This window comes from Colletes gigas, unplaced genomic scaffold, assembly GCF_013123115.1.
Source record: "Colletes gigas isolate AHSC1104 unplaced genomic scaffold, ASM1312311v1 Colletes_gigas_Sc00003, whole genome shotgun sequence".
NCBI classification, from domain to species: Eukaryota; Metazoa; Arthropoda; class Insecta; order Hymenoptera; family Colletidae; genus Colletes; species Colletes gigas.
Window position 1 is genome coordinate 2487995 of NW_025106632.1, and position 27204 is coordinate 2515198.

Here is a 27204-nt window from a genome sequence, read left to right on the forward strand (position 1 = left end):
AATTTTTAGGGGGTTGTTCTTCTTGAAGAAATAATTTCCCGCTGGAAAAGCGTGTCGCGTGAATTAAGAAGTCATTTTCGAATCGATTCTCAACGGTCATAAGCGCATCAGAAGGATCCCCCGTGCTGAAAGGATTACAGGGTTGATTATTGACACAGGGGGTAGGTCTTGGGGACCCTCTCGCGTCTGGTGACACCCTATATGTTTGAACACATTTGTTGATAACCCCTTTACCCGGTGTATCGAGTTACGGGGATTCATGGAGCACAAACAGAAGATGCGTCGAAACGTTTAGGACTTAACATTGATTCCCATACCGCGAGTTCGGGCAATTTTCAGGGGAAAAAATCATAGGCCACCCCATCGAAAGAAGATCCGTGCTCGAATGGATCTAATGGCAGAAATTTACATTTTACAAATGAATTTTTATACTCCTGAGGACTTCCAAATGTTCATTTCTTGAAGATCCGTCATTTGATCCAAAATCTAAGTGGAAGATTTCACACATAGCCGATTCGAAACGTTTTAATTTAAAAAAAGAAAGACAACTGAGAGAGTGGAGATCGATAACGATGTTATAAAGAGTGTCAATAAAGAGTGACCATCATTTTCACTCAATATTTACTTATTTATTTATTAGTAACCGTATCGATGCGTCCGAAATAAAGTTAATGGACCAAAGTATGATATATTTATTAATTCCTACCATCGTACGTGCTCGAATCCGAACGATGCACGCGAATGGCTCCGTTTGGACAGTTCCAGGACGTTGGGGGTGAGTTTTTAAAAATCGCAAAATTTATATCGTCCACGCGTGCCAGGCGTAAACGTCGGAGGATCTTCTCGACGGGACGCCGGCCATTTCGAACGAAATGTGCAGCCGCGTACGCGTTTTAATTTATGCAGGAACCGTCCTAAACGGCCAGCAACCCCTTCGCACGGCCAAAAAACTGGTCGCGTGTGCGCGAACAATCAACGGAAGCAAGGAGACTTTAACGAAGAGAAATATAAATGGCACATAAATAACAACAGTGGTTTTCTTTGGTGAAACTTAAATTCAAATTTAAATATTTTGATATGTAGTTGCTAAAATTATAAATATTCATCTCGATATCTCGAAATGTTTTTCTTGTTAAATAGTCCATTAACTGGGAAGTTCTACGTTAGAGAATCGAAAGAATTTGAGAAGCTGTCGGTGGATGCAGCAAAGGGATTAATCAAGAGGTCGTAAATTGTTGTTAATCTCGAAACGGGCGCGACGAAATTAATTTAAAAATACGATATAAAGATATTTTAAATTTTGTCTATCCCTATCAAACCCAAATTGAAACAAATTGATTCCGTGTCACGAGCAACGCGGCGATCAGGATAGAAAACCTCGAACATCAGCTTCCAGGAATTCGTTCGAAGAATACAAATTCCAGCTCCTCGACAATCACTTCCTCCTATGGTGTGGCTAATAAGTCAACAAGAAACCGTTCGATCACGTGGCAACGACGTGAAACGTGGAAAAAAGCGGGAATAAAGGAGGATGCATAAGAAAAAAAAACGTATGAAAAGGATTCGACTGGAAATGTGGTCGATCTCGGGACGCGATAAGTCCGTAAATGGACGTATAGGTGCAACAACTTGTGCACGCCTATGTTGTGAATTCGCTGGTTAGAGCATACGGGTGCCCTAATGGGGTACCACCGAAATTCATCGAAAAAATTTATAATGGTGACCCGTGAGGATGAAAACGAAGTCAGGTAAGGAGCGTATAAATGCTCCCGTATCGTGGAAAGATTCCAAACGGCGATAGGAGAAACACTTTTTTCCTTCTGGCTTCCGTCTCCCTCTTTTTTCTTCGACCGAGTCCGCGACCGGGCCAATTTAAATCAATTTAACCGCCGCCCCCCCGCTTAAACGAGCCTCAATTGGCGCACAATGAGAGTTTCGGGGGCTCCCGAGGGGGGACCAAGGAGGACGTGGAGCTGTTAAATCTTGCGGCGACGCGCAAGGATCGTTTTTAAGGGACCCTCCAGTGCTAGGATATCGGTTTGGATTTTTATATTGGTCTCTCAGGTTCAAATTCGTGACGATATTAGAAAATTATTAGCGACCCCCTTTCGAGTAGAAACGATTATAATTTAAGGGAAAATATAAGTTCACTCACGATAAATAAAATAAATTCCTACGTCACAAGATTCACAATCGTGAAGGTACTCGACATCAAGTAATTTGTTTGTGGCCAAGAAATTTAAAAAAAATGAGATAGTGTACATGTGAAAAATTATTTGGAATTAAGGGGTTGAAAGCAGATTGCAACGAATATTTTCATAATTAAATATTTACCATTTGAACGAGTATTGTGTTCGGATCTGGATGGAATCCCTCGTGAAAATGATTCGACACGCGATCAAGGGAGGCGATGTTAATCGACCGTCATCGATTGCTCCCCGGTTTCCTTGATGGGATGCGAGAGTCATGTTGCTATCGATAAGAGATAAGATCCTGGGTGCGATTTAATGAATGTGAGAGAATAGGGAAGAATCGCAGGTACAAACCGTGTGAACCAAGAGAAATCGTAATTACTTGATTGAAACGTGCAATCGACAGTCCGGGCAATTTCGATAGGAAGCCTTCAGAGAGGCTCGTATGATAAATTATGTTCTACAAGTGATCACAATTTTCACGAATTTGTGAATACTTAATCTCGTAAAACAGGGTTAGGTTACTATTAAAATCACTATTAGAATCAGAATTCCCCCCTCCCACAAAAATAATTCATATTCAAAGAGGTTAAAATACTAAAATACAACTATCGAAACAATGGAAATACGATTGTAAATATGAATGAAAGTATATTCGGTATTCAGTGTCTCAAATTTTTTTCAAAGGGGTTGCTTTCTCCATCGTACGATAACATAATCGTTCCCCCGATTCTTTCGTTATACACGACCAGTCGCGATGAAAGGCGGTGGCTCTCCACTCAGAAAATCCCATCGTTATAAGCTGCGCCGAAGCATATGTCACAACACCCCAGGGACGCGTCTCGAAGGGTGGTTTTTTTTCTGCGAACAAACCCTTGATTTGGAGGGCGTGTTTTCCGGGGTAAATTCGGTTAAACGCAACGCACAATGGCCCCCGAGACGCACGAAAACAACCTGACCCGACACAAACACAGAAAGAATTACGAAACGATTAGCCCGATAAATAAAAAATATATTTCGATCTGTTATTTTTATCGACGCGTTCGAACGGAGCGTTGCACGAAGTTCGCGACGCGCTATTTTTGTTTGGAAACGGTTTTCGAATTCTGTAGATGGTGGCTTCGATAGGGAACAGTAATCCTTTGTACGCGATAATCTGTAAAGACGACGCGACTCTCGTTGAGTGAATTACAAAGTTCACGTCAGATCGGATCTCCGGGGGCTCAGAAGGCAAGCTCCTCTTTGAAAAACCGGAAGCAGCCGGCACGAGCCGAGAGATGCGAGTGGGTTACCAATGGTAGGAGCTCTTTTGCCTCATCTGCCTTCTGTCCAGGTAAGGGTCCTCGAAACAGAATACACTGCATTCACGTAACAAACATCGTTCGCCAGTTCTGAGCTCTATAGCACTCTGCACTGTTGCTCGCAGGCTTTTCAACTCTTCGTTCCACGAGAATTTCACGATAATTAGTGGGTAAATCCAATTGTTCGCGCACAGTGATCTTGTGACTATCAGTATCTTTCAATGGGAATTATTATCTGTGCATATAAAAATTTACTTTTCAGTTTTTGTAAACGCTACCTTACAAGACCCTAATGGCCTCAAAGGAATCTGTCAACCATGAGGTATTAACTGTGCTGGAACAACGTGCTAGGCACGTGATGGTTTCTACGTGTCGAATCTGGAAACAACGTGCCCTGCACACGGGGCCCACCATTTTGGGTTCGTTAACATATTCGGAGCAATTTTCTACTGGGTTTGGATCACCTTTTTATTTTCATTGCAACGATATGACTGTACAATTGTAAAATAAAATGTTATTGGTATCTATATTTTTTTATCTTTTAATATCTTTGTATAAATGGCGATCGTTTAGATTTCTACACATATTTAACAATTTCAAGAAATAATTACCATTTGAAATTTAGATGTAGCTACGAAATGTGTCTGTAAATGTAAATTTAGAAAACTGTAACATCTATGAAATAATCTGAGTTTTGTGATATACAATAGGCCTAAAGAGTCGTTGAAATCGAGTGCATCGTAGGGTAATGCGTTTGCCGTGGTAGAACTATGAAACGACAGCCACGAGGATCGGAAAGATCATTATTCAGAGCTGAATGAACACTTGGAGCAGGGCGTCTTCGTCGGTTTCGAGGAAGCTCCGCACGTGGGTGACAGGTGATGGAATATTTAAGTGTCATGAACCACCTCCTACGTGCGACTGTTAAAGGCACGCGACGTGCATTCTATGCAAATGGCGGGCAGATGCACGGATAACGCCCGAAAATTTCCTCCCGAACGATACACTTTTCCGATTAGCGAAAAATTCCGAGAAATTGTGTTCCATACAAGTAAAACTTGCGAATATATGATACCAATTAAATTTGTACATTAAGGAAACATAAAGAGGACTCACAATAATGTAAAAACCACCAAGTCAGAAAAATAAAAAATTGAAAGAAAGTAATGAAACGTTTAAATAATTTTCCACCCCTAATAACATCGAATAACTATCGCGACTTTTTTCTTCTTAAGGAAATATGAGGACTAACAATAATGCAAAAACTACGAAGTCAGAAAATAAAGAATTACAAGAAAGTAATGAAACCAAATAATTTTCCACCCCTAATAACATCGAACAAATATCGAGGCTGTTTTCTTCTTAAAGAAATATAAAGAGGACTAACAATAATGTAAAAACCACCAAGTCAGAAAAATAAAAAATTGCAAGAAAATAATGAAACGTTTAAATAATTTTCCACCCCTAATAACATCGAAAAAATATCGAAGCTGTTTTATTCTTAAGGAAATATGAGGACTAACAATAATGTAAAAACCACCAAGTCAGAAAAATAAAAAATTGCAAGAAAATAATGAAACGTTTAAATAATTTTCCACCCCTAATAACATCGAACAAATATCGAGGCTGTTTTCTTCTTAAGGAACCATAAAGAGGACTCACAATAATGTAAACACCACCCAGTGAGAAAAATAAAGAATTACAAGAAAGTAACAAACATTCGAATAATTTTCCACCCCGAACTGCCTCGAATATCGAAGCTGTTTTCTTGGAAAACAGATCGACCCCTTCCACGAAGCCAGTGGAACAGAGATAAGTCCCCGTGTCAATTAATCGAACGCGTGGTGTAAAAACCAGCATGGCGTTCCACACCGTGGAATCCGGAAAGAATCGCAATCGGGGACCGTTCGCACGGAAATCATAAAAATCCATCGACGACAAAGTATCCGCGTCGGGGACAATAGAGGGCCGGAAAAAAAACAAGCAAAGGGAGGGTTGGAAATATGGCGGAACCGTGGATATCGCAATTTTTTCGCGCAGAGCTCCGCAATAATTGTCGTTTTCCGCGGTATCGAGGGCCGCCCCTCGGGAACGGAATGGCGGCCGGCAAAGAGATAGTGTCACGTACAGAAGCGTTAGTTCCAGCAATGTCCTCGGTACCTGTGTGCAAGTACCAAGCCTGTACCGACACGGGGACAAGTACAATAGGCCAGTTTCGGGGACAATAGCCGCGGCCAACAATCAAATCAGAGCGCTATCAGCCGGCCACCCACCCCATCCGCGTTTATCCTTTGATCCGCTCGCTCGCTCGCTCGCTCGTGGCCCAGCAAACACTCCTGATTGCACACCCTCTGTGTTTAAACAGACCCCGAACTCTGCCTTCTCCACCCCTTCGAGCATCCCTCCTTCTCTTGCTCCCGCTGTCTCTCTACGTTCTCCTTCGGCTTCTCTTTTTGTCGCTTCCGTACCCTTGCTCCGACTGTTTCTCGTTTTTCTTCTCGCTGTTTTCCAGGCGACGGCCATTTCCCGGCGCCAAATTAACTCGAATTTCGGATAGAATCGATACTCGTTCCGCGAATATTCTATTTCGTCCTTCGGTTATTTAGATCGTCGAATTCGAACAGTTTCAAACACTCAAACGTTTAAGACTAAGTTTACGGACACTCTTTGCTCATATTTTCACTAGTTACATTAAAATGCAGTCTCTGTTTTAATTAGGGTATATATTCGTACCGTTGTATCAATTAAATTCAATGTAAATTGCTAACAAATAATATTTATGAGTTCTGTAACGTTAGGTTTAGAATCTGAATGCTCCAATTGATTGAAATATTATTTAAGCAAACAACTTGAACGAACGTTTGAAAGTTTCGATTCCACGATAAACCAAGCTTTCTTCGTGAAATTGAATAATAATTTCGAGAAAGTTACACACGGCAGAAGAGAAAATATATAATAATAAACGTTTCAATTCCGTCTGCATCGAATTTTCTGATCCCCGTCGATTGAACGTAACTCTCATCGCAGGGTAGTCTCATTGCCTGTTTCCAAGTGCGCGACCCCTCTCCGGTTCAACCCCTTGACGCCATCGACGCCTCCCCTGCGGCGGAATTTAAAGGACTCTGGGAGAAGAGTAGGGGTGAGAGAGACATCAGCCGGTGTGTCTGGTCTTTGAGGAGTATTTCCTCCGGCTTTTTCCTTTCCCCGACACAATTTCCCGGCTCGAGTACATCGATTTCCAGCCCGAGGAAGTCGCTCCAAGAGCGTCCAGTGCCTAATTAACGGTGTGTCGCACACCTGCGGACACGTGGTAGGAAGTGACGGTAGAGTTATCGGTCGCACACGTGCCGGCCACGGAAAAATCGCACGTGCGGTTAACCTGCGGAAACGCGTCGTTGCGTGGAGGCGTCGCTGCGATAAGAATGCGCCCCGAATCGAGGAACAAGCTCCTCCGTAGATCTTATCGCCACCAACGGACTCCTCCAACTCGAAATTTCTACTTAAACACGATGTTCGGGTAAACTTGTCCTGAAGAGGGTACGTTATGTTGATGGGTTTCAAAAAAAATTCTCTGCACTTTATCAATATTTCTAGGTGCACCAAATAGGTTTACTAAAACCTCTGACATCAACAGCAGCCATATTAGAACGCACTGTCCTAAAGAGGGTACGCTATGTTGATGGGTTTCAAAAAAAATTCTCTGCACTTTATCAATATTTCTAGGTGCACCTAATATGTTTACTAAAACCTCTGACATCAACAGCAGCCATATTAGAGCGCACTGTCCTGAAGAGGGTACGCTATGTTGCTGGGTTTCAAAAAAAATTCTCTGCACTTTATCAATATTTCTAGGTGCACCTAATATGTTTACTAAAACCTCTGACATCAACAGCAGCCATATTAGAACGCACTGTCCTAAAGAGGGTACGCTATGTTGATGGGTTTCAAAAAAAATTCTCTGCACTTTATCAATATTTCTAGGTGCACCTAATATGTTTACTAAAACCTCTGACATCAACAGCAGCCATATTAGAGCGCACTGTCCTGAAGAGGGTACGCTATGTTGCTGGGTTTCAAAAACAATTCTCTGTACTTTATCAATATTTCTAGGGGCACCTAATATGTTTACTAAAACCTCTGACATCAACAGCAGCCATATTAGAACGTACTGGATTATAATCATGAAACTATCAACATACGTATCTATTGTCCAGTATAATCTGTTACTCAGGGCATCAATTGTGTCCTGTTCTAACTAGAATCGTGAAGCAAAGTTGTACGCGTCTTCCTCAATTTAGGTGGAAATCAGAGGAGCTCCTCAATTTCGAAGGGCGCACTCACCTCGGCAGATATGTTTGCGACGTGGGTTCAGGTTCGATCGAAGCGTAACGGGCCGTTGTCTTGGATGCGGGTACCTGGGATCGGCGGCAAAGGGATGGAGAACGTAGAAAGTAGGAGGATCCTACGAGGGACACCCCCTTACAGCGGTACCAGCTGATTGCGAGTTTCAGACCATCGTACGATACTCCGCAATCCTCTTTCTCGGATTGATAACTCTCGTTCTCTCCCTTTCGCCTCCATCGAAAAGGAAACTGTCGCGTTAAGAACCCATAACCAACCTCTGTCTGGGGTATTCCAGAGTCTTTGGACTTCCATTTCGAGGAATAAACACCCTCCCTAACACCTAATTTTTGAGCAACTCAAAATCGCGATACTTAAATTAATTTCTAAGAGGTCTATAAATGGAGGACCCAAAAATTTCATCTACCTCGCCCACACTGTGTACGCATTTACAATGGCTACCAAAGTCTAGAGTCCTCGATAAAATATCTTCACCGTCTCCTTCGCTTCGATAGAGCCCAAACCAGCGACAGCAACGTACACCCGTTTCATCTCTTTGGCGATCACGTAAAGGTCCGTTAGCCGTCCACGCAACGCCGAGTCCGTTGGAAGGACATCAATAACCGGAAATCGAGAACCAATAGGGCTCCCAATACCGTAACGACGAGCAACAAACCCCCGTTGTCGCGTAGAAGTGGTGGAGGCCCGGTGATCGATCCTTCGGTAGGTCGAGAGGGGTTGCTGCCGACAATTAGGCACCCTCCGGCCTCACGGAGTCGCGGGACCCGATTGGTCGGGAATGGCCACTCCTCTAGGCGTTCCCTGACGCAGCCCAGGACTAACCACGACGGCCACACAATCCGGCAGCCGCAACGTGCTGGCTCCAGCTAGTACGCGTCAGAGTGGAGGCGCCTCAGTTCACGCAGCGACTCCGTGTCGCACGCATCGACACACTGTATATCACGGGGACCTCAAAAAAACGAACGACACTGCGAGTACGGACTTCTGCGGACGCGATCCTCGTCACGGCCGCGAGGTGTGGCCGTAGGGGGCCACAGTGAACGAATTCGACCGCGAAGTGCACGCGATTCCGACGATGAGGGGACGAAGTTAAGTTACGGAAATATCGGTACGGGGGTACTTCTGGTTGGCCGGTCAGTGAAGTGTCGATCTCTCGAGCTACCCGAGTGTTTGGGCGACTGTGATCCGTTGGCTGCCGTGACGTTCGAGAAGCTGCGACTATGGTGGTACTGTAAGTATCTCGCGCGGTACTTGTTTACCAAACATTGCGTTTCACGGAGTTACGTTCGTCGACTCGTTATCTTTTAACGCCAGAATTTTTCGCCGTGTATTTGAATTTCACGTCGAACTCGATGGCGCCAAGGTTCTCGGGGGGCGGCGACAAGCCTCGAATTAAAATTCGAAAACTCCGGAGCAGGTGGCGACCATTTCGGCATCGATTTCTCTTCCTGGACGCGCGGCGAGATTTCCCTAGTTCTAATCAGTGGGCGTTCTGCGGGTTTCTTATTGGTGTGTGGGCGTTATCACGAGGCCCGATTGGTCGATGGATGTTCTAGAGCTCTGTTGCGCACACATGCGCGCCACGGACCGCTGTAAACCGCCTGAGTGCGTGAGAATCTAACGGTCGCGACTCGCGAATTTTACGTCCGACTCTGTCGCGCGGTTTCGATATTCTTTGATCGTTTGCTCGGAAGAGACTTCGATGGAACGATTGCAAGCAAAACACATACGTGGATCTTAGGTAGACAAACTGACTTGGATACGTTGTTTCGATGTTTGTAACACTCGTTAAATTTCTCTTTTCTAAGTCGGAGACGAGGGTAAAGGGTGATTATTATTTCCTGTACAATCTATTCTCCAGTTAATATATAAATGTTAAATTTACCAAATTTCAAGAGCAACGAAACGATCTTACTGAGTCAGACACTTGATATAACAAACTTACTCCGAATTCAGTCGAGGGTAAAGGGTGTTTATTATTTTCTGCACAATCTATTCCCCGGTTAAGGGAAGTATACTATCGCCATTTTAAACTGATTAACCGAGTACGATGGTTTTTAAGCCCAAACTCCCATTTTATCGCTTTTTGCGTACGATGGATCGTTAAGGGTGGTTCGATCGCGAAGGTCACGCGTCGCGATTTTCTTTTGGCGCCCGAGAGAAAAATGAACGTTCCGAGGACGAAGAATGGGAACGGATGCATCAATCGTCCCCCGAAACCCTCTGGCCCGTGTCCGTAAAGGATAATCGAGCGGCGAGACGCCGAAAAGATCGTCGTCGCCTATTCGTGAAAACCCGATTACGGATGTACCCGTGCCTCGCCATTGATCACGACCCAACACCTCGAAGACAGATTAAACGAATGTCCGCGGGTAAAACGATCTCCCTTTATCTCGAATCTCGAGAACGTTCTCTCCCTGTCCGCGGCGGTGAGGAACTCTTTGAACCCTGTCCTCTCTGCTCTCCTCTCGACTCTGCCACGATCCTTTTATACAGGGGCGAACGAATGGAAGCTGACAGTTTACCGGGTATTAATAATGTCCGGGATTAGAGGGCGACACTCTTCTTTTCGCGGCCCCCCGAGTCCCCGTGGGGTTCGCTTCTCCGTTGGTTCGTGTTTGTTTAGGCTTTATAAACGGTGTTCGAAGTTAGGTAACTTTAGCCTCTATCCGAAGACTCGATTATTAAATTGAGAGATTCAAGACTACAAAGAACTTTGAATTTACAGAAGATTCACTTAACGAGAAGTTTGGAGTCGCTGATTGCGAGAATAATTGGAATTGTATTTTTGTAGAGAAAGGGATTATTATTAATTTCTACGGGATGAGCTTTGCGTGTCTTCGTATAGATTATACCTGCCTTGTTTACGCTATTTTGGAGCTGAGATTCAGAACAAGATTGATTAATCTCGAGTCTATCAATTTTTTGGTTGATAGACTCTCGATTTATAAATTTAGCTACATTTTCCCTCGTTTCCCCCCATTTTTGTCGACACCGATCGACGAGGCAAAGAATGAAATAGCTGTCGACAATGAGAGATAAAAAAAACCGTTCGATAAAACGCGATGAACCTCAATGAAACGCGATAGAATCAAACAAAACCGGTCCAGCTGGATTTTTGTAAATCAGGTTTTTCGCCGATTCCCCGCGACCTCTTCGGGAGTAAATCGAGAGGCAGAAGATGAAATAAGAGAGGAACGAATGAACGGAGACGTATGAGGACGGAAGAGGAGGGAAAATCCGAAAGGTGTCGTTTAAACGCTCCAAATTTAGCGAGAGCACGTGGGTTCGATTTTATGACCGAGAAAATTTACACGTCGGCGTTTATCGTCGCATAATTAATCCTTTCCTATTGATCGACGAGCTCGTCGACTCGGGAATTCCTTCGAGACGTTCCATAAAATTCGCATTCGTTTCAAATCCTGAATTATACGGGACTCTGTACAGATAAAATATAATTAGTACGAGAGTGTGTGGAGCAGAGTGGTCCAGATGAAAATACCGTTACGAAACCTAACCGACGATTTAGTACTATCGCGTTCTTGTTCCAATATTATTCTCCTCCGATCAGAGTCCTATAATAAACAACTGGAAATACCAATCGTTTTTCTTAATATACCAAGGGTGCCATATCTATCGAAGGAACAGTTATCACCGACTAGAAAACACAGTACGCGTCTCGCGTCGCAATTTGCTGGATTAAAGAAACTATCGTTCGCCGGCGATTCGCAAGGACGTAAAATTTATGAAAATATTAATGTCAGATACGTCACGCGATTAAGAAAATAAAAATGTTCCCGTTACCGGGGTATAACGGAATTCTTCTTACAAGCGTAATAATCCAAGAAAATATTCCGCGCTCCACCCACGCGACGTCTTCATGAGCGTAATCACAGGGCATGACCAAAGATTGAGGATCTTTATGTAGCTGGGTCAACATTTATCGTGGAAACTAAATAAGGAATCGTCAAGGAATCGCGTGAAGAGAGATATAGGTTTCTAGTTTTAGAAAATCTTGTCTACCTAGCATAAATATTCACGATTTAGCGATGAGTAGACAGGGGATGTTTGTGCATTCATGGGAAATTTTAATTCTCTTCAGAAGACTATAAAACGTACTTAATACGTACAAATATAAGGGATATTTCAAGTTAGATTATTTAGGGGTTGAGACAACCCTTAACTGGGGGGGGGTTGGCGACGAATTGTAAGAAAGACAATGCTTTTTTTTTATTGTTCACTCTCATTCATAGTTCTTTTCATCGTCGACTACGGCCGTCGGCAAAAGATAAAGGCGACTACGGGGCTCAACGATATCGCTGTGCATCGTTATTATGATTGTATAATACAATTTAACAATGTTCTTTTTTACAAACTTGCACAGCTAGAACAGACACGTAAATAACAAATCAATCGATCGTAAGACTTGTTGCAGACCTCTTTCGAGGGTGGCTGGCGATATATTAAAAAGATCTATTTCATCCAAACGTGTAAAACAATTTACAGGCTCGTATAATCTCGATGTATATGTGGAAAGTCTACTTTTTAACTTTCTGGATTTACAGATACGAATAATGGTGAACAATCTGTGCAATTCGGTTTTTAATTTCTCCAGCAAGGGTACACAATTATGATTATCGTATCGTCTGTATAAATATCTATCAACATCAAATTTCGCCTCTGCTCCAGGAAAGATGAACACGCCAACCCCGATTGACGTTCATTTCACCCCCTCGACGTACGATTTAATTGCAAATAATTTTTCAAACGTATGATATTTAATTTTGTTTAAGTTGGTATCGAAAAAGAGTAGATTCATTTCACGAATATCTTGTCGATTTTAATATTACATAGGTCGTCCCATGAGTTCATATCATTCGATATTGTGGGGATAAAATGTGTAATTTAATAAAAGACAATTCAGGAGATTTCCGAAATTTTAAGCAGACTAACACCAGCAATTCATAGAAATTTGAAACAAATATAATAGATGTGTCAAAGTTCATTGCACGAATATTTTTGTTAGCATATAATGAAACTGAGCCTTATAAGAAATAGAGATTTTAGAGGGCAAAATAAGACGAAAATCAAGAATACCAATTTGATGATCGAGGCTTCGTTAAAAAGTTATTAACGTTTAAAGTAATAATGTGCACACTATCGCGCGTACGCAGCTGTTTGCAGATTGCCGTTCTAGAGACAGCAACTTAAAACATTAATAACTTTTTAACGAAGCCTCAGCCAAGAAAGTAATATTCTTGATTTTCGTCTTATATTGACCTCTAGAATCTCCCATTAAAATTTCCCCCCGAGGTGGTCAAATACTCTGCACAAGACTCGACGACAAGTAGCCCTACGATAGTGAAACTCGTGACTCGTGACCGTACAGCTAAGGGGTTAATAATCGGTACTCCGGGGTCCCTCGATCGGTCGAGAGGGTCGTCAGTCAGCGAGGTGCCCGAGCGAGGGAAACTCGAATCGAAGGCCAGCCGCGAGAATTAACTCGTTTAGACTTAATCTCGATGGAGGATCCTGAGCAGGGGGCCGCGCGCCTAGGCGCGGGCCATCGAGTCGTCGCGAGGGGGAGGACACGGGGCTCGAGGGGGGGTTAAAGTCGAGAAATCCTCGGCGGGTCTCGTGATATTTTAGTGAGCTCGCGGTATCAGCCTTAATATCTGAAATTCTGAAGGCACCCATACCGACCGGAACGAGGATATAGTCCCTCTCTACCGTTTTTTCTTCCCTGGCCGTTGGCGAGCCGGGGCCCACACGCTGGTGTGCGGAGTCCGTTCGCTCGGCGTCTGCCTCGAACCGCGTGGACAATCTCCGCGCAGCATCGTCCGCCGATGTATCATCTTACGCCGGTGCTAAAGGCGATGACTTTATCACCGATCCGGGCAATCATTCACCTAGGCCGACTCTTTTTCTCTCCCTCGCGGCTCTCGCCTCCCTTTTCCCTTTCCGCTTTCTACCCGCCGCGGATCGGCGCGTTCCCTACCGAGGTGTCGACGTAACAACGTATAAGCAAACGCTTTGCGTGCCAGCCTCTCTCCCGGCGGACCTCTCTTTTCTCTTTTCCCTTCAGCATAACGGATCGGACCGATGCCAGCCGTGTGGAATTATCGCCTCGAACTCACGGCCGACCGGGACCAGCCAGAGGTAGCCGCGGAATCCCTCGCGGATATCGAATCGTCCCTGCTCCCCGACAGATTCTTTCCAACCGCCTCGATCGCTGATCGATACGTGACTTCACGGTTCGACGCGTGTCCCCCACCGACCTACGTGACTGTTTTTGTTTCACGACGATCGGACGACTTTGTAGCCATCGAGGGGGTGAAAAACAGGCAACGGTTGCCACTGCGCGACGTGCAACAGCATCTCCTGACGGAAGAGAATCCTGCAACGCGTTTGAAGGGGTTTGATGGATGTTACCCATTACGAAGTTGCTGAGATCGACACTGTACCCGTTTGAAACGAGTTGCTGCAATTCGATTCGATCTATCCTAACGGGAAGAGAATCTTGCAACGCGTTTAACAGGGTTTGATGGATGTTAGTTATTAGGAAGTTGCTGAGATGGACCCTGTACCCGTTTGAAACGAGTTGTTGCAGTCTGATTCGTTCTACCTCGTCCGGAAGAGAATGTTGATACCCGTTTGATGGGATCTGAAGGATGTTAATTATTACAAAGTTGCTGCTATTGACACTGTAGCCGTTCGAAACAAGTTGTTGAAGTTCGATTCGTTCTACCTCGCCCGGAAGAGAATATTACCACTCGTTTCACGAGGTTTGAAGGATGTTAGTTACTGCAATCACCATGAAACACTCAAAATCGACACTTCGAAACAAGTTCGAGCAGCTTTATTGGGACGTTCTACCTCATCCTCAATAGTACTGTTTGTCTGTATCATTACTCGTTTCCTTCGTCCATTTATACAAAGATAATTTACCACAACCGGTACACTTAAATCAATCACATAATTTGACGATGATTGACCACGAGTTTATCTCAAACAGCTGACATAAACTCGACCAGACTAGGCTCTGTACAGGTACAAGTTAATTACTCGTCCCAAATGCTGACGATCAACGTTTCCAAGTGCCAATTAACCCTCCCAGGCTCGTGTTACTTAATTCTCAAAATCTTCTGTAACCGTATTACCAATTTCTGGAGACAACCCGGGTAGAAGGCTAAATTTTAGGATTCTCGTTGCGTTGTTTTAAATAATTGCGTACGACGTGTTAATTCGGGACGTCGAGTTACCAGGGGCAGGATAAAATCGACGATTCCTGACGGCCGCAACACGACCAACCGCGCGCAACCGTTTGAAAGTGTATCTGGCCGCGGCGCTGTATCTTTACTGCCATCTAAAATCGACGCCCGATCGAAATCCATCGAGCTTTCACGATGCGGCGCGTTGAAGTCGAGACCTACGCGAGACGATGAGGTTTGCTCGAGTAGGTGTTCGAGGATCGTAAACGTCCGCGGCCGACTCGATAAAACCCACGGAAACGACGTGTGCACGCACCTAACGCGTAACCTGTACAAACACTCTTGGAAGGTGTGCGAGAGAACCTCCTCGAGACGCTTCTTGTACCCGATTACACTTTTAGATTCCGAAGCACCGCGCGAACGAACGGATCCACCGAGTCCTGGAGGACATTTTCGTTGGTCGCGCGACTCATTCGCGAGTGGGTAATCGCTGGCAATTAACATCGATAACAGTTTATTGCATCGACACGATAGAGAACGCGAAAATAAATTTATAAGAATTGCAAATAGTTTATAATTTGGTTGGTGAATCTTTTCTTTTATAAGTGGTTATTGGAATTTGCATTCAGCGACTTAATAATAAGCATCTTGGAATATTAGATGCGTTCTGATCGATTTGAAGCTAATTTATAAATAAAAAAACAGTGGTTGATACTGTAATAATTTTAGAAATAACTTGTGGTTGCTAACTATTTGTTTGGTTTTCGAGATTTTGTTCACGCTCGAGCACAAAGTGTTACAACAGTTTCGAATCGTCGAATATCGCGAATAAAGCTTGGAGATCGTTTCTAGATTTTGAATTTGTCGATTTTCCATCCGAGTAAAGTAGAATCTAGCCTCGAGCGTTTCATCGGGTCCCGATAGAGCATTTTATATTCTTCATCCACGGTTCCATTTGTAACTTTAGATAGCAGGTTGACTCGAAGGGACGTAGGCGAGCCGAACCGTCTTCCACGATTCTCTTCATGGTCAATGACACCTGGTCGCTGTTATTTATAACGTTCTTCTACGACCGACGCTTATTTTGCATCAAATCCAAATTTCGATAATTTACATCCGAGCGTTTTCAAATAAATTGATCGCGTCCAACGAACATTACCTAGGCAACCTTGCATCATCGACACCGTACAAATGGAACAATGAAGGAACGTGTTGCTTTTAGGACGTTGTTACATCCTCCAAAGAAACGATAAAAAAAATTCTCGAATACTTATCAAATTTCTTATCACCATCGTCACGTTTATATTCAGGATGTTCGTGTTTGAATATTTCTAGAACCGTTTCACTGTGTGACTTTAATTGACACTGGAACTATCGACAATTATGGTGCATTTATTAGAAATAAAGTGAATTTTCGAAAATCCCAATCGAGCAAATTTTTCACAATTTTTGCTAGAAATTAGAAAATTTTGACCACCTCTAGTGTCAATTTCCTTCTCTCTTATGTTGATAAATTTTTCATCGACTTTATATAAGGACTCTTGGTCGCAATGTGTATTAACTGGAATAGTTTGTGCTTGTTTTGGAAACTGTGTTCTATTTCGTGGAAGAAAAATCGGTTCTGCTCGGAAACTGAATACGCTGATCGTTTTCAGGGCGCCTCGACGCAGCCGCAGATCATAACCGCGGATTTTAATGTCGACGAGAGAAAGGCAGTAGCTTCTGCATGACCTGACAGGAGCAGACACTTACTTTGGAATTTATGTGAAATCGTTAACCGCGAAATCTCAAAACTAGCGACCATTGGAAAAATCCTATTCGATTGGAAGTCGCTGGTTTTAAATCTTCTTTGAAAAGTGATTGCATACTAACTAAAAAGTGTCTTGATTTTAAATTCTACCAATATCTGTTACTCGAAAACAGATATTCGAAACGATCGGAGACAGTATATATAATAATTAACTATTACGCGTGGAGAAAGTGTGTTGAAATTTTCTGCCATGAGTTTCTTGTGATTTTCACCAATGTTTTCCCGAGACTAAGATAAATAATAACGATAGAACGGTAGGTATTGTAACTCAAACCTATTTTTGAAGTTATTTTACTTGTTTAAAAAATGTCACGTGTTTTTCTGCCACACAGACGAAGAAAATGGGACACCGGGACAGTCGACGGAAACTGAATGGCCTAAGAGGCTACATTCGACGTAGACAATGTCGTAATTGGGCCTACAACTTGGGAAGACAACGAGATTCCTCAAGAATACAAGTTTTAGATCTCTGTATTAGAAATAAGAACGAAAATAAAAAGAATAATTCACGTTGAACACTCTGACCACAGCCTATTTAATTTTCCCTATTTTATATAAATGGTACCTCTGTATAAATATTTTACAGAACGATCTTCTTCGTTAAAAGATAGTCAAGCAGAAATTATTTCTGTATACTTAAAAATTTATGGTACGAAAATGTTTAATTTGAATTCGTTTCTGTAAAATGTAATATTAAATAGACTCACTGCTTCTAAATATTACAACAACGTTGTAAGATCGTTGCGTCGATCGCGAAAAATCGAGGAATGGCCCGGAAACACAGCGAATGACGAATTTCATCGTCCCCGATCAGCGGGCATCGATCTTTTTCGCCGCGATCGGGAATCGTTCGCGGCGAATATAAGGATTCCGGAAAGTCGCTGAACGTGCCCCTTGTCAGGCCACCCACGGGCTCCCATAAGTATGGCGCGAGGTACGGCCAGGTACGCACCATAAATCGGGATTTTATCTCGAAGCTGCCGGCCCCTTGGCACGCCGGCGATTGCGTAATCCTAAATTGGTCCCCGGTTTCGATGCAGCGAGATTCGGATTTCAGGACCCCAAGGTCGAAGACACACGACTCAAAACTACCATAAAACGTCGATTCTTCCAACTAATAGAGACAAATACATTCCATGATCGTCGACTTTAAAGTTATTCGCAAAAAGAAACAACGCAAAACGATGTAGAAAACGATCTAGAAAATAAAAAGTAACCAAGGCCCTTAAGTTAAAGGAAAACTATATGATAGGCAAAGTAATTAATTGTTCCAAGTAATAGAAACAAATATATTCCAGGATCGTCGACTTTAAAGTTATTCACAGAAAGAAACAACGCAAAACGATGTAGAAAACGATCTAGAAAATAAAAAGTAACCAAGGTCCTTGAGTTAAAATAAAACATTACATAATAGGCAAAATAATTAATTGTTTCAACTAATAGAAACAAATATATTCCATGCTCGTCGACTTTAAAGTTATTCACAGAAAGAAACAACGTAAAACGATGTATTTAAAAAATAAAAAGTAACCCTTAAAAAGGCCCTCAAGTTAAAGGAAAATATTACATGATAAGCAAAGTAATTAATTGATCCAACTAATAGAAACAAATATATTCCATACTCGTCGACTTTAAAGTTATTCACAGAAGGAAACAACGTAAAACGATGTATTTAAAAAATAAAAAGTAACCCTTAAAAAGACCCTCAAGTTAAAGGAAAATATTACATGATAAGCAAAGTAATTAATTGATCCAACTAATAGAAACAAATATATTCCATACTCGTCGACTTTAAAGTTATTCACAGAAGGAAACAACGTAAAACGATGTATTTAAAAAATAAAAAGTAACCCTTAAAAAGACCCTCAAGTTAAAGGAAAATATTACATGATAAGCAAAGTAATTAATTGATCCAACTAATAGAAACAAATATATTCCATGCTCGTCGACTTTTAAATTATTCACAGAAAGAAACAACGTAAAACGATGTATCTAAAAAATAAAAAGTAACCCTTAAAAAGGCCCTTAAGTTAAAGGAAAACATTACATAATAGGCAAAATAATTAATTGTTCCAACTAATAGAAACAAATATATTCCATGGCTCGTCGACTTTTAAATTATTCACAGAAAGAAACAACGTAAAACGATGTATCTAAAAAATAAAAAGTAACCCTTCAAAAGGCCCTTAAGTTAAAGGAAAACATTACATAATAGGCAAAATAATTAATTGTTCCAACTAATAGAAACAAATATATTCCATGGCTCGTCGACTTTAAAATTATTCACAGAAAGAAACAACGTAAAATGATGCATCCAAAAAATAAAAAAAAATCAAGACCCTTGAGTTAAAGGAATAGATTATACGTTAGGCAAAATAATTTTCTGAACTTGTCATCAAAGTTTTCTAAAGTGGAAACCGACAAATATTTGTATATTTCTATTTTTTTGCGATAATCGTTTCTACTCGATCGATAAAATAGGGTAGTTTTGTTATTTCGATAGTTGTTTAAATTCCGCCATTGTTTTCTGTTTCAGGAGTCGCGTTGGGTCGCCGACGATGTCAGCGACCGTTGCCGGTAACCAGCAACAGCAACACCCTCATCAAGAATGGGACATCAACGACTCGAACGTTCCAAGGGTAATTATTCTCGATAGCACCTTTCCGCCGTTTCACGAATGCAATTAAGCAGGGCTAGGGAACAGTATTGTTCGCCACGGTATTCCCACCGTTAGGGAATATCCAGACCCTTGGAAATTACCAGCTCCGACCACTTTTGATTTTCCCTAATTTCATTACGAACGCGCGGCCAGGTACACACGTCGTAAAGAAAGCGACGTGGTCGAAACGATTTGATTAAAAAATACGAATAACCACGGTATTTCAATTATTTGAGCAAGAGAGTACTTCCATAAACGTATCAATTAAAATACTTGGTCTAGAAAATTTTTAAAAAATTACGACCGAACAATGGATAGTGAAATAAGGGTAAGTTAAGTGCTATTTTCATTTTTTTTTTTTTTGATGCACGGATTGCTATCATTTTTTCAAAATGTAAAATCAGTAGATGTTGGAAGGTATGGTTTTTCATGAAAAATAATTTTATCGTCTGATATTGATGTTAATGTATTGGAAAATTAAAAACGACAATTCGCGGGGAAACGAAGAAAGCGTCGCGTTGATGTTATTTTCTAGCTACGTTCTGATGCATTTAAAAAATCATTCCTTATTGTGACATCAAAATTAGAGGGTTGTTTGTTTTCAGGTAGTGGAGTATGATCCCTGGTGCGAATGGGCGGATGGCCATGTAAGAAGGGTCTACGGGCCAGATTGCGAAGAGGCAAGGAGGCACGCCTCAGGTTGGGCGATGAGGAACACGAACAACCATAACGTTAGCATCCTGAAGAAGTCATGCCTCGGTGTTCTAGTCTGCTCTCAAGAGTGCGTGTTACCTGGAGGCGGAAGGGTTCATCTTCGACCGGCCATTTGCGACAAGGTAAACGCACCGAAACAATATACCACGTGGATAACTTCGTTTCAATCCATTCAAACAGAAACCCCTAAATATTTCGATTTATGGAAAAATGGACTTGTACCAGTTTCGAAAATAATTCACAAGAAACAAACTTTTTTCTATTTATAGTTACCATTATGGAAAAAATTTTAATGGGAGATTCCAGAGGCCAAAATAAGACGAAAATCAAGAATACCAATTTGTTGATTGACGCTTCGTTAAAAAGTTATTAACAAAAATGCTAACAAAATTTGTCCACCTAGATGAATTTTTTTTTCGAAAGTGCGTAGGATTTCGGGGGTATACCTATTCACCAAAAATGATTGTAATTGACTCCTACAATCAAAAATAATTTTTCCAGAATGATTTGAAACTATTCAATATCGCCGAAAAATTTCTCCACCTACTTGAATTTTTTTCTCCAAAATGGTTATGATTTCGGGGGTATACCTATTCACCATAAATGATTGTAATTGACTTCTACAATCAAAAATAATTTTTCCAGAATGATTTGAAACTATTCAATTTTATCGAAAAATTTCTCTACCTACTTGAATTTTTTTCTCGAAAATGGTTAGGATTACGGGGGTATGTCTAATCATCAAAAATGATTGTAATTGACCCCTGCAAACGAAAATAATTTTTCCAGAATGATTTGAAACTATTCAATTTCACCGAAAAATTTCCCCACCTACTTGAATTTTTTTCTCGAAAATGGTTAGAATTTCGGGGGTATACGTATTCACCATAAATGATTGTAATTGACCCCCGCAACGGAAAATAATTTTTCCAGAATGATTTGAAACTATTCAATTTCGCCGAAAAATTTCTCTACCTACTTGAATTTTTTTTTCGAAAATGGTTAGGATTTCGAGGGTATGTCTAATCACCAAAAATGATTGTAATTGGCCCCCACAATCAAAAATAATTTTTCCAGAATGATTTGAAACTATTCAATTTCGCCGAAAAATTTCTCTACCTACTTGAATTTTTTTCTCGAAAATGGTTAGGATTACGGGGGTATGTCTATTCACCGTAAATGATTGTAATTGACCCCTACAACTAGAAATAATTTTTTTAGAACGATTTAAAATTTTTTAATTTCGTCGAAAAATTTTCCGGTCAGTATGGAACTTTAAACATTAATAACTTTTTAACGAAGCCTCAATCGACAAATTGGTATTCTTGATTTTCGTCTTATTTTGGCCTCTAGAATCTTCCATTAAAATTTTTCCCGGAGTTATTCTAAATGTTGACCTTGAGAAAGTATTTTAAAGTCGCGCAAATCCAATAATTATCATCTCGTCTAACAAGGATCACAAAAGTAGTGTACAAAGCATTTAAAAGACAATTTCAAAATAGTAAACACGGCATTTCGAAATACTAATTTTCCAAAAAAATTGCTTTAAAATGTTGACCCTGAGAAAATATTTTAAAGTCCTGAAAGTCTGCCATTCCCATTAATTACCATTGTCTCATCAAACAAAAATCACAAGAATAGAGTTCGAAACGTTTAAAATAAATTTCAAATCAATGGACGGAGCATTTGGAAATACTAATATTCCCAAGAAGTTGGTTAAAACGTTGACCTTGAGAAAATATTTTAAAGCCGTGAAAATCTGCTATTTCCAACAATTAAAATAGTTAAAGTTTTCTAAATGATGAACCATCGAATCGTTAAAACGGTATGGTTGGTTTTCAGGCGAGAAAGAAGCAACAAGGAAAGCCGTGCCCGAACAGACAGTGCACGGGCCGTCTGGAAATACTTTCGTGCCGCGGCCATTGCGGTTACCCCGTGACGCATTTCTGGCGACACACAGAGCACGCGATATTCTTCCAAGCGAAAGGGCAACACGATCATCCGCGACCGGAAGCGAAGTCCACGTCCGAGGCGAGGAGGAGCGTGGGCGCCGGCAGAAGGGTACGAGGATTGGCGGTCCTTTTGGCCAGCGAGGCCGCTCTGGGATCGAAAGTACGTTTTTACATCAAATATCGCCAAAGAACCACGCACAGATCTTATCAAAAATGGTCCCGATTAAATTAGCTGAATTTTTTATGTAGTATGATGTTTGATGTAGTTCATAATGTCTTGATGAAAAGTTCCAATGGACCCAAAGCTCGTAAATTGAACAGTTTCCGAGATACGGGGGATCAAAAGTCAATAATAGTGTAAGAAGCACTGTTGTGACCCTTTAATGGAGGAGTTACGTTCAAGGGTTGCTTCGTTTAAAATTTCAAGTGTTGTTCAAAGCAATGTTTTCAAAAACTTGACGCTTACGTTTAGAAAGGAGCTAAATTAGCTGAATGATAAGTTCCAATGGGCCCAAAGCTCGTAAATTGAACAGTTTCCGAGATACTGGGGATCGAAAGTCAATAATGGTGGGCCTTATTATTCTAGACTACCACGTTTGAGAATATTTGAGTGCAAGAAGCACCGTTGTACACTGTCCATTTATTCGACCCCTGAAAACTCAGTAGTTGTACTGTGGGCCCTTAAATATTACCCCTTGACCCCCTGACCCTCTGACTCTTATTCAAGAATCAAAATAAAAAAACGCCAGAAAGGTAAAAAATGGTCCTCTTTTGCATTGTACAAACATGAAGCACCGTCGACATTAGCATTACCTAGTGTGCACCACGAGGAGGTTGTTCGATTGAATTTTGCACACCATGTGACCCTGAAGAGGGCCATTTTTATAGCCATAAGAATCTTAACATTCATACTGTCTTGATAGTCTCTGTTAGCGGCATCTCTGGTCGTATTTAGAAGATTGTCATCCGAATATTTGACAAATCCTAAAAACCTTAAAACACTTGCAATATGTGCGCATGTACCAAATGTTTTGGCACCGAATTGATAGATCCAGTAGTAACCATTTATTACTTCTTCTAGTTCCAGTTCATTTTTGGGAATGTGAGAAATAAGAACTAACAATCGTGAATAAATTTTTAGTCTTCTAAGGCTGTTATCTACCAACGAAGTATCAATCTGCGCTAATAGAGGGCATCGAGACAGTATGAATGTTGAGATTGTTATGGACAAATAGAGAGAACTATAAAAACGGCCCTCTTCAGGGCCACATATGGTGTGCAACATCCGATCGAGCAACCTCCATTTGCAACCTCCAATGCACACTAATGCTAATGTCGACGTTGCTTCATGTCTGTACAATGAAAAAAAGAGCCAGTTTTTACCTTTTTGGGCGTTTTTTTATTTTAACTCCCGAAGAGGAGTCAGAGGGTCAAGGGGTAATATTTAAGGTCCCACAGGGTCACAACAGTGCTTCTTACACTCAAATATGCCTAATCGTGGTAGTCTAGACTTAGTCTAGACTGGTAGTCTAGACTTTTGGTCCCCCGTATCTCGAAAACTGTTCAATTCATGAGCTCGGTCCCATTGGAACTTTTCATCAAGACATCATGAACTACATCACATCAAAAGTTCAGCTAATTTAACCAGCCGCCATTTTCCATAATATCTATGCGGGGTTCTTTATCTATTCGCGTACAGGATCGTGAAATAACAATTAAGTACGAGCAACGCCTACGTATCGGAATATTTTCGCTAATAATAACTAAAAAACGCCAATTTTATCGCGCTTTATTATTTATACCCGATGCTGATATATTAGAGTGGATCGATGACTCGTACCCGTACGCCAGAACCTTTGGAAAAGTCTGATTTTATCGCGTAAACCTTTTGCGTTTCAAAATGACAAGAACGCACGACATCTTGTACGCAATTATGTTCTACGTCTGAATGTCGGTATCTGCGTCCGTTTCGAGAGTATTCAAATTGTTTCGAAACATCGAAGCGTATTCGGAATGCGCATATTTATCGATATAGATACACGACGCTATATACGATTATAGCTTTTCCACAACTTTCCATGGAATCTAATCTCTCATCGTATCTCTCACGGATGGAAAAGAATATTTCCCTCTCGAAAACGAGGAATGAATTTGTGTGAGTAGAATTTGCAATTTACGTTGTTAAATATTAGTAATGTAAATTTCGCAGACACAAAAACAGATTTAATTGAACAATCATTAGAAAGTCTAAAACTATCCTTGCAACGTATTGTAAATTAATTTATTCTTGTTACGTTCACTAAGCGATAATGTTTTGACTATGTAAAATCCACATCTGTAGTTCCTTAGATATTACATCGTTGTACTAAAGGGTTTAATTACCCGTTAATAAATGAATAATAATAATATGGCGACTTACCCGGTGACGCGCCACCTCGATGCAGAACACGATCGACGATTTCGATCGATGCGGACGATGATCCTTCTCCTTCGAACGTTTCGACCCGTTTGACGAATTGTTTGTATTTTTACAGTTAATGTCACTGCGAGGAACGAAACGACCGAGTTCTGAGACGATCGAGCAACCACCGCGGACTACTCAACCACCACCACTGATTTCGGACAAAGGTTAATATGCTTCTTACTTTATCCACACACGTTACGCGGTATACACTAAAGAGTACATCGACGCGATTAGAGACAAATGACAGCACGTTTTCAGAGAAAATCTGCTTTTTATCCGGATTTTCTCGCACCGTGTCGAACGCTTGCCGCGACAGATTACCCGCTAATGATACTTTTCTTGGCCGCTTGGCGGCGCCACCTCCCGCGACTGTTGCCGCGCAGCCACGCGACGCGCGAATTTCAACAAAACTCTGTAGACATCGATGCAGAATCTCTTAAATTAAAAAAGATCCATCGATCTCTTCGCGAAGCTGAAGTCTCCTACTTTGTCGAAGATAATACAAAAACTGTGAACTTAACCTTCCGTTGGCATAACAGGTTGTTCAAGCCCTGGCGAAAATTTCTACGTTTATTTTCTCCGAAACGAGTCCGTAAAAACTTAAAAGTAAAAAACTTAAATATGATTTGTGTATCGGAATAGAAACTCTAATAAGTGTCTTGGAATTTTTGTAGATTTTTGTAATGCCTAAAACGATAAAAAAACAGACCTGGATTTAAAGAACTCGTTATATCGCCCGCGCTAATGAAAATAGTTATGCCAACAGTTATAGTTATTTAAAGATTGTTTACTAACTGAAAGTGATCGATGCAATGGAAACTGCCGCGGTAGGTGGCGCCGCCCAACGGCCGAGAAAAATAACACCAATACGAAAACGGTCGCGGCAAGTAGGTGTTTGAAAATTGATTCGATTTCATTCTTTCCTCGATTATGTGTATAAAAATTACTAATTCTACATCGTTGCTTGCAATCTATTTTAAACACGATCTATTTACAATTCTAAATCCCCGATTAATATATTATTAAATTTGTACTTTTTCATATACTAGTTTACCTCCAGAAATACTTTCGATTAAAATTCTACTTTTTCCAAATTCCAGGATATTCATGCTCCTGCCCACCGTTCGAGTGCATGTGTGCTCTGCAAACCAACGTTCCGCCTTACCAGCAGTCCCACCACCACCAAACCACAATGTACCCCCAACAAACGCCTTCGAACGACACATCCTATTGGCTACAAGACACCGTGCAACCTCAAGAGAACCCCCTGGGCTACAGCCTACCGAATCAAGTTCCCCAGGAAGCCTCGTATCCGGACTTCCCTCCGTTCACCGGTGAACTGTTCCAACCGGAGGAGATCTTCCAGTTGGATCAGCCCCTGCGACCGGACTTCCCCATGAACTCCCAGGACGTGGCCAGGTCGCCCCCGACGTTGCTCGACCTGGGCAGCGGCACCATCAAGTACGAAATGAAGCAACACCAAGATCAGGCCTACTGGAACCAATTCCTCAGCGAAGACTCCAGCAGCAGCCATCTGAGCATGCCCCAGGACGAGAGGCTTCAGTTCCCCGGTTTCGAGACGGACAAAGACTCGAACGGATTCTGCGCGAAAAGACCCGTGAACCATTTCGTTCCCGACAAGGAAGCCAATCAGACTCATCCCCTGAACAACGCGCTCAACTTCCAGGACTACCAACGGAACCCCAACCACAAGAACTTTGTTGACGGAACGATGAAGAACGATCAACAGTCCAACTACTGGGCCCAGAATCACCAGGACGACCGTTTGAACTTCCCCGGTTTCGATCCTCAAAAGGACGACCTGTTGGCTTCCAGGAGGGACGTGAACTGTTTCCCCAAAGAGAACTGTCAGCCGGGTCTGATGGAGTCCGGAAACTACAACGTCTACCCGAAAAAGGAAAACGGAATGCACGAACCGGTCCGTTCTAGTCGCAGCCCCGTGCAGAACAAATACGCTTACGACGGCTACAGCCCGATGTTCGACCATTCGGACTCCAAGAGCCACATGGCCAATCGATCGCACCAGAACTCCAACCGAATGGTCCTGGACGAGAGACTCCAGAACAATTACGGGAACCACGAGGCTCCCGACACCACCGAGAGGCTGTTCCCCGAGTCGAACGGCATGGACGCGTCCATGCAGTCGCAGAACAGCTCGGAACCGTTCTTCTACCCCAGCAACGACCGCTGCCATTACACCTGCGAGGTGCTGGACACTCGACTGCCTCAAATGATGAACCCTGGAACCGGCCAGACAGGGATCAGCAACTACGGAGACGTCAGCGAACTCGATCTGCCACCTTTCGTCGATTACACCCTCGTAGGGATGCTGTGCAGCTCCGCGGAGGAGGACACGTCGAATCTGTTACCTGGTTGCCCTCAGAACGCGCAGACCTACGTTCCTCATCATTAGACTACCATTTTTGTATTATAAATGTCGAATGCACGACGGGACGCGTCGTGGAGATTCGTTTCATCCTTGGGGTCCTGTGGGTGTTGCGTGGTAGAGGAAAGAATC

At 42.0% G+C, this 27204-nt stretch overlaps 1 protein-coding gene across 1 annotated transcript; it reads left to right on the forward strand.

Annotated features, from left to right (window-relative positions):
* The first annotated feature begins 5589 nt into the window (after positions 1 to 5589).
* Positions 5590 to 27099, forward strand: LOC122404742. The gene is made up of 11 exons (XM_043408963.1): positions 5590 to 5692; positions 7088 to 7159; positions 7217 to 7288; positions 7346 to 7417; positions 7475 to 7546; positions 7604 to 7658; positions 19413 to 19515; positions 20141 to 20371; positions 22092 to 22361; positions 24736 to 24829; positions 25766 to 27099. The coding sequence occupies exons 1-11, from the start codon at positions 5590 to 5592 to the stop codon at positions 27097 to 27099; spliced, it is 2478 nt and encodes an 825-aa protein (XP_043264898.1).
* Positions 27100 to 27204: the final 105 nt, after the last annotated feature.

Coding starts and splice junctions, on each gene's coding strand:
- LOC122404742 (XM_043408963.1), top strand. CDS start 5,590: ATGGCGGCCGGCAAAGAGATAGTGTCACGTACAGAAGCGTTAGTTCCA. Junction 5,693..7,087: donor CTGTACCGACACGGGGACAA/GTACAATAGGCC, acceptor CAATATTTCTAG/GTGCACCAAATAGGTTTACT. Junction 24,830..25,765: donor ACCACTGATTTCGGACAAAG/GTTAATATGCTT, acceptor TCCAAATTCCAG/GATATTCATGCTCCTGCCCA.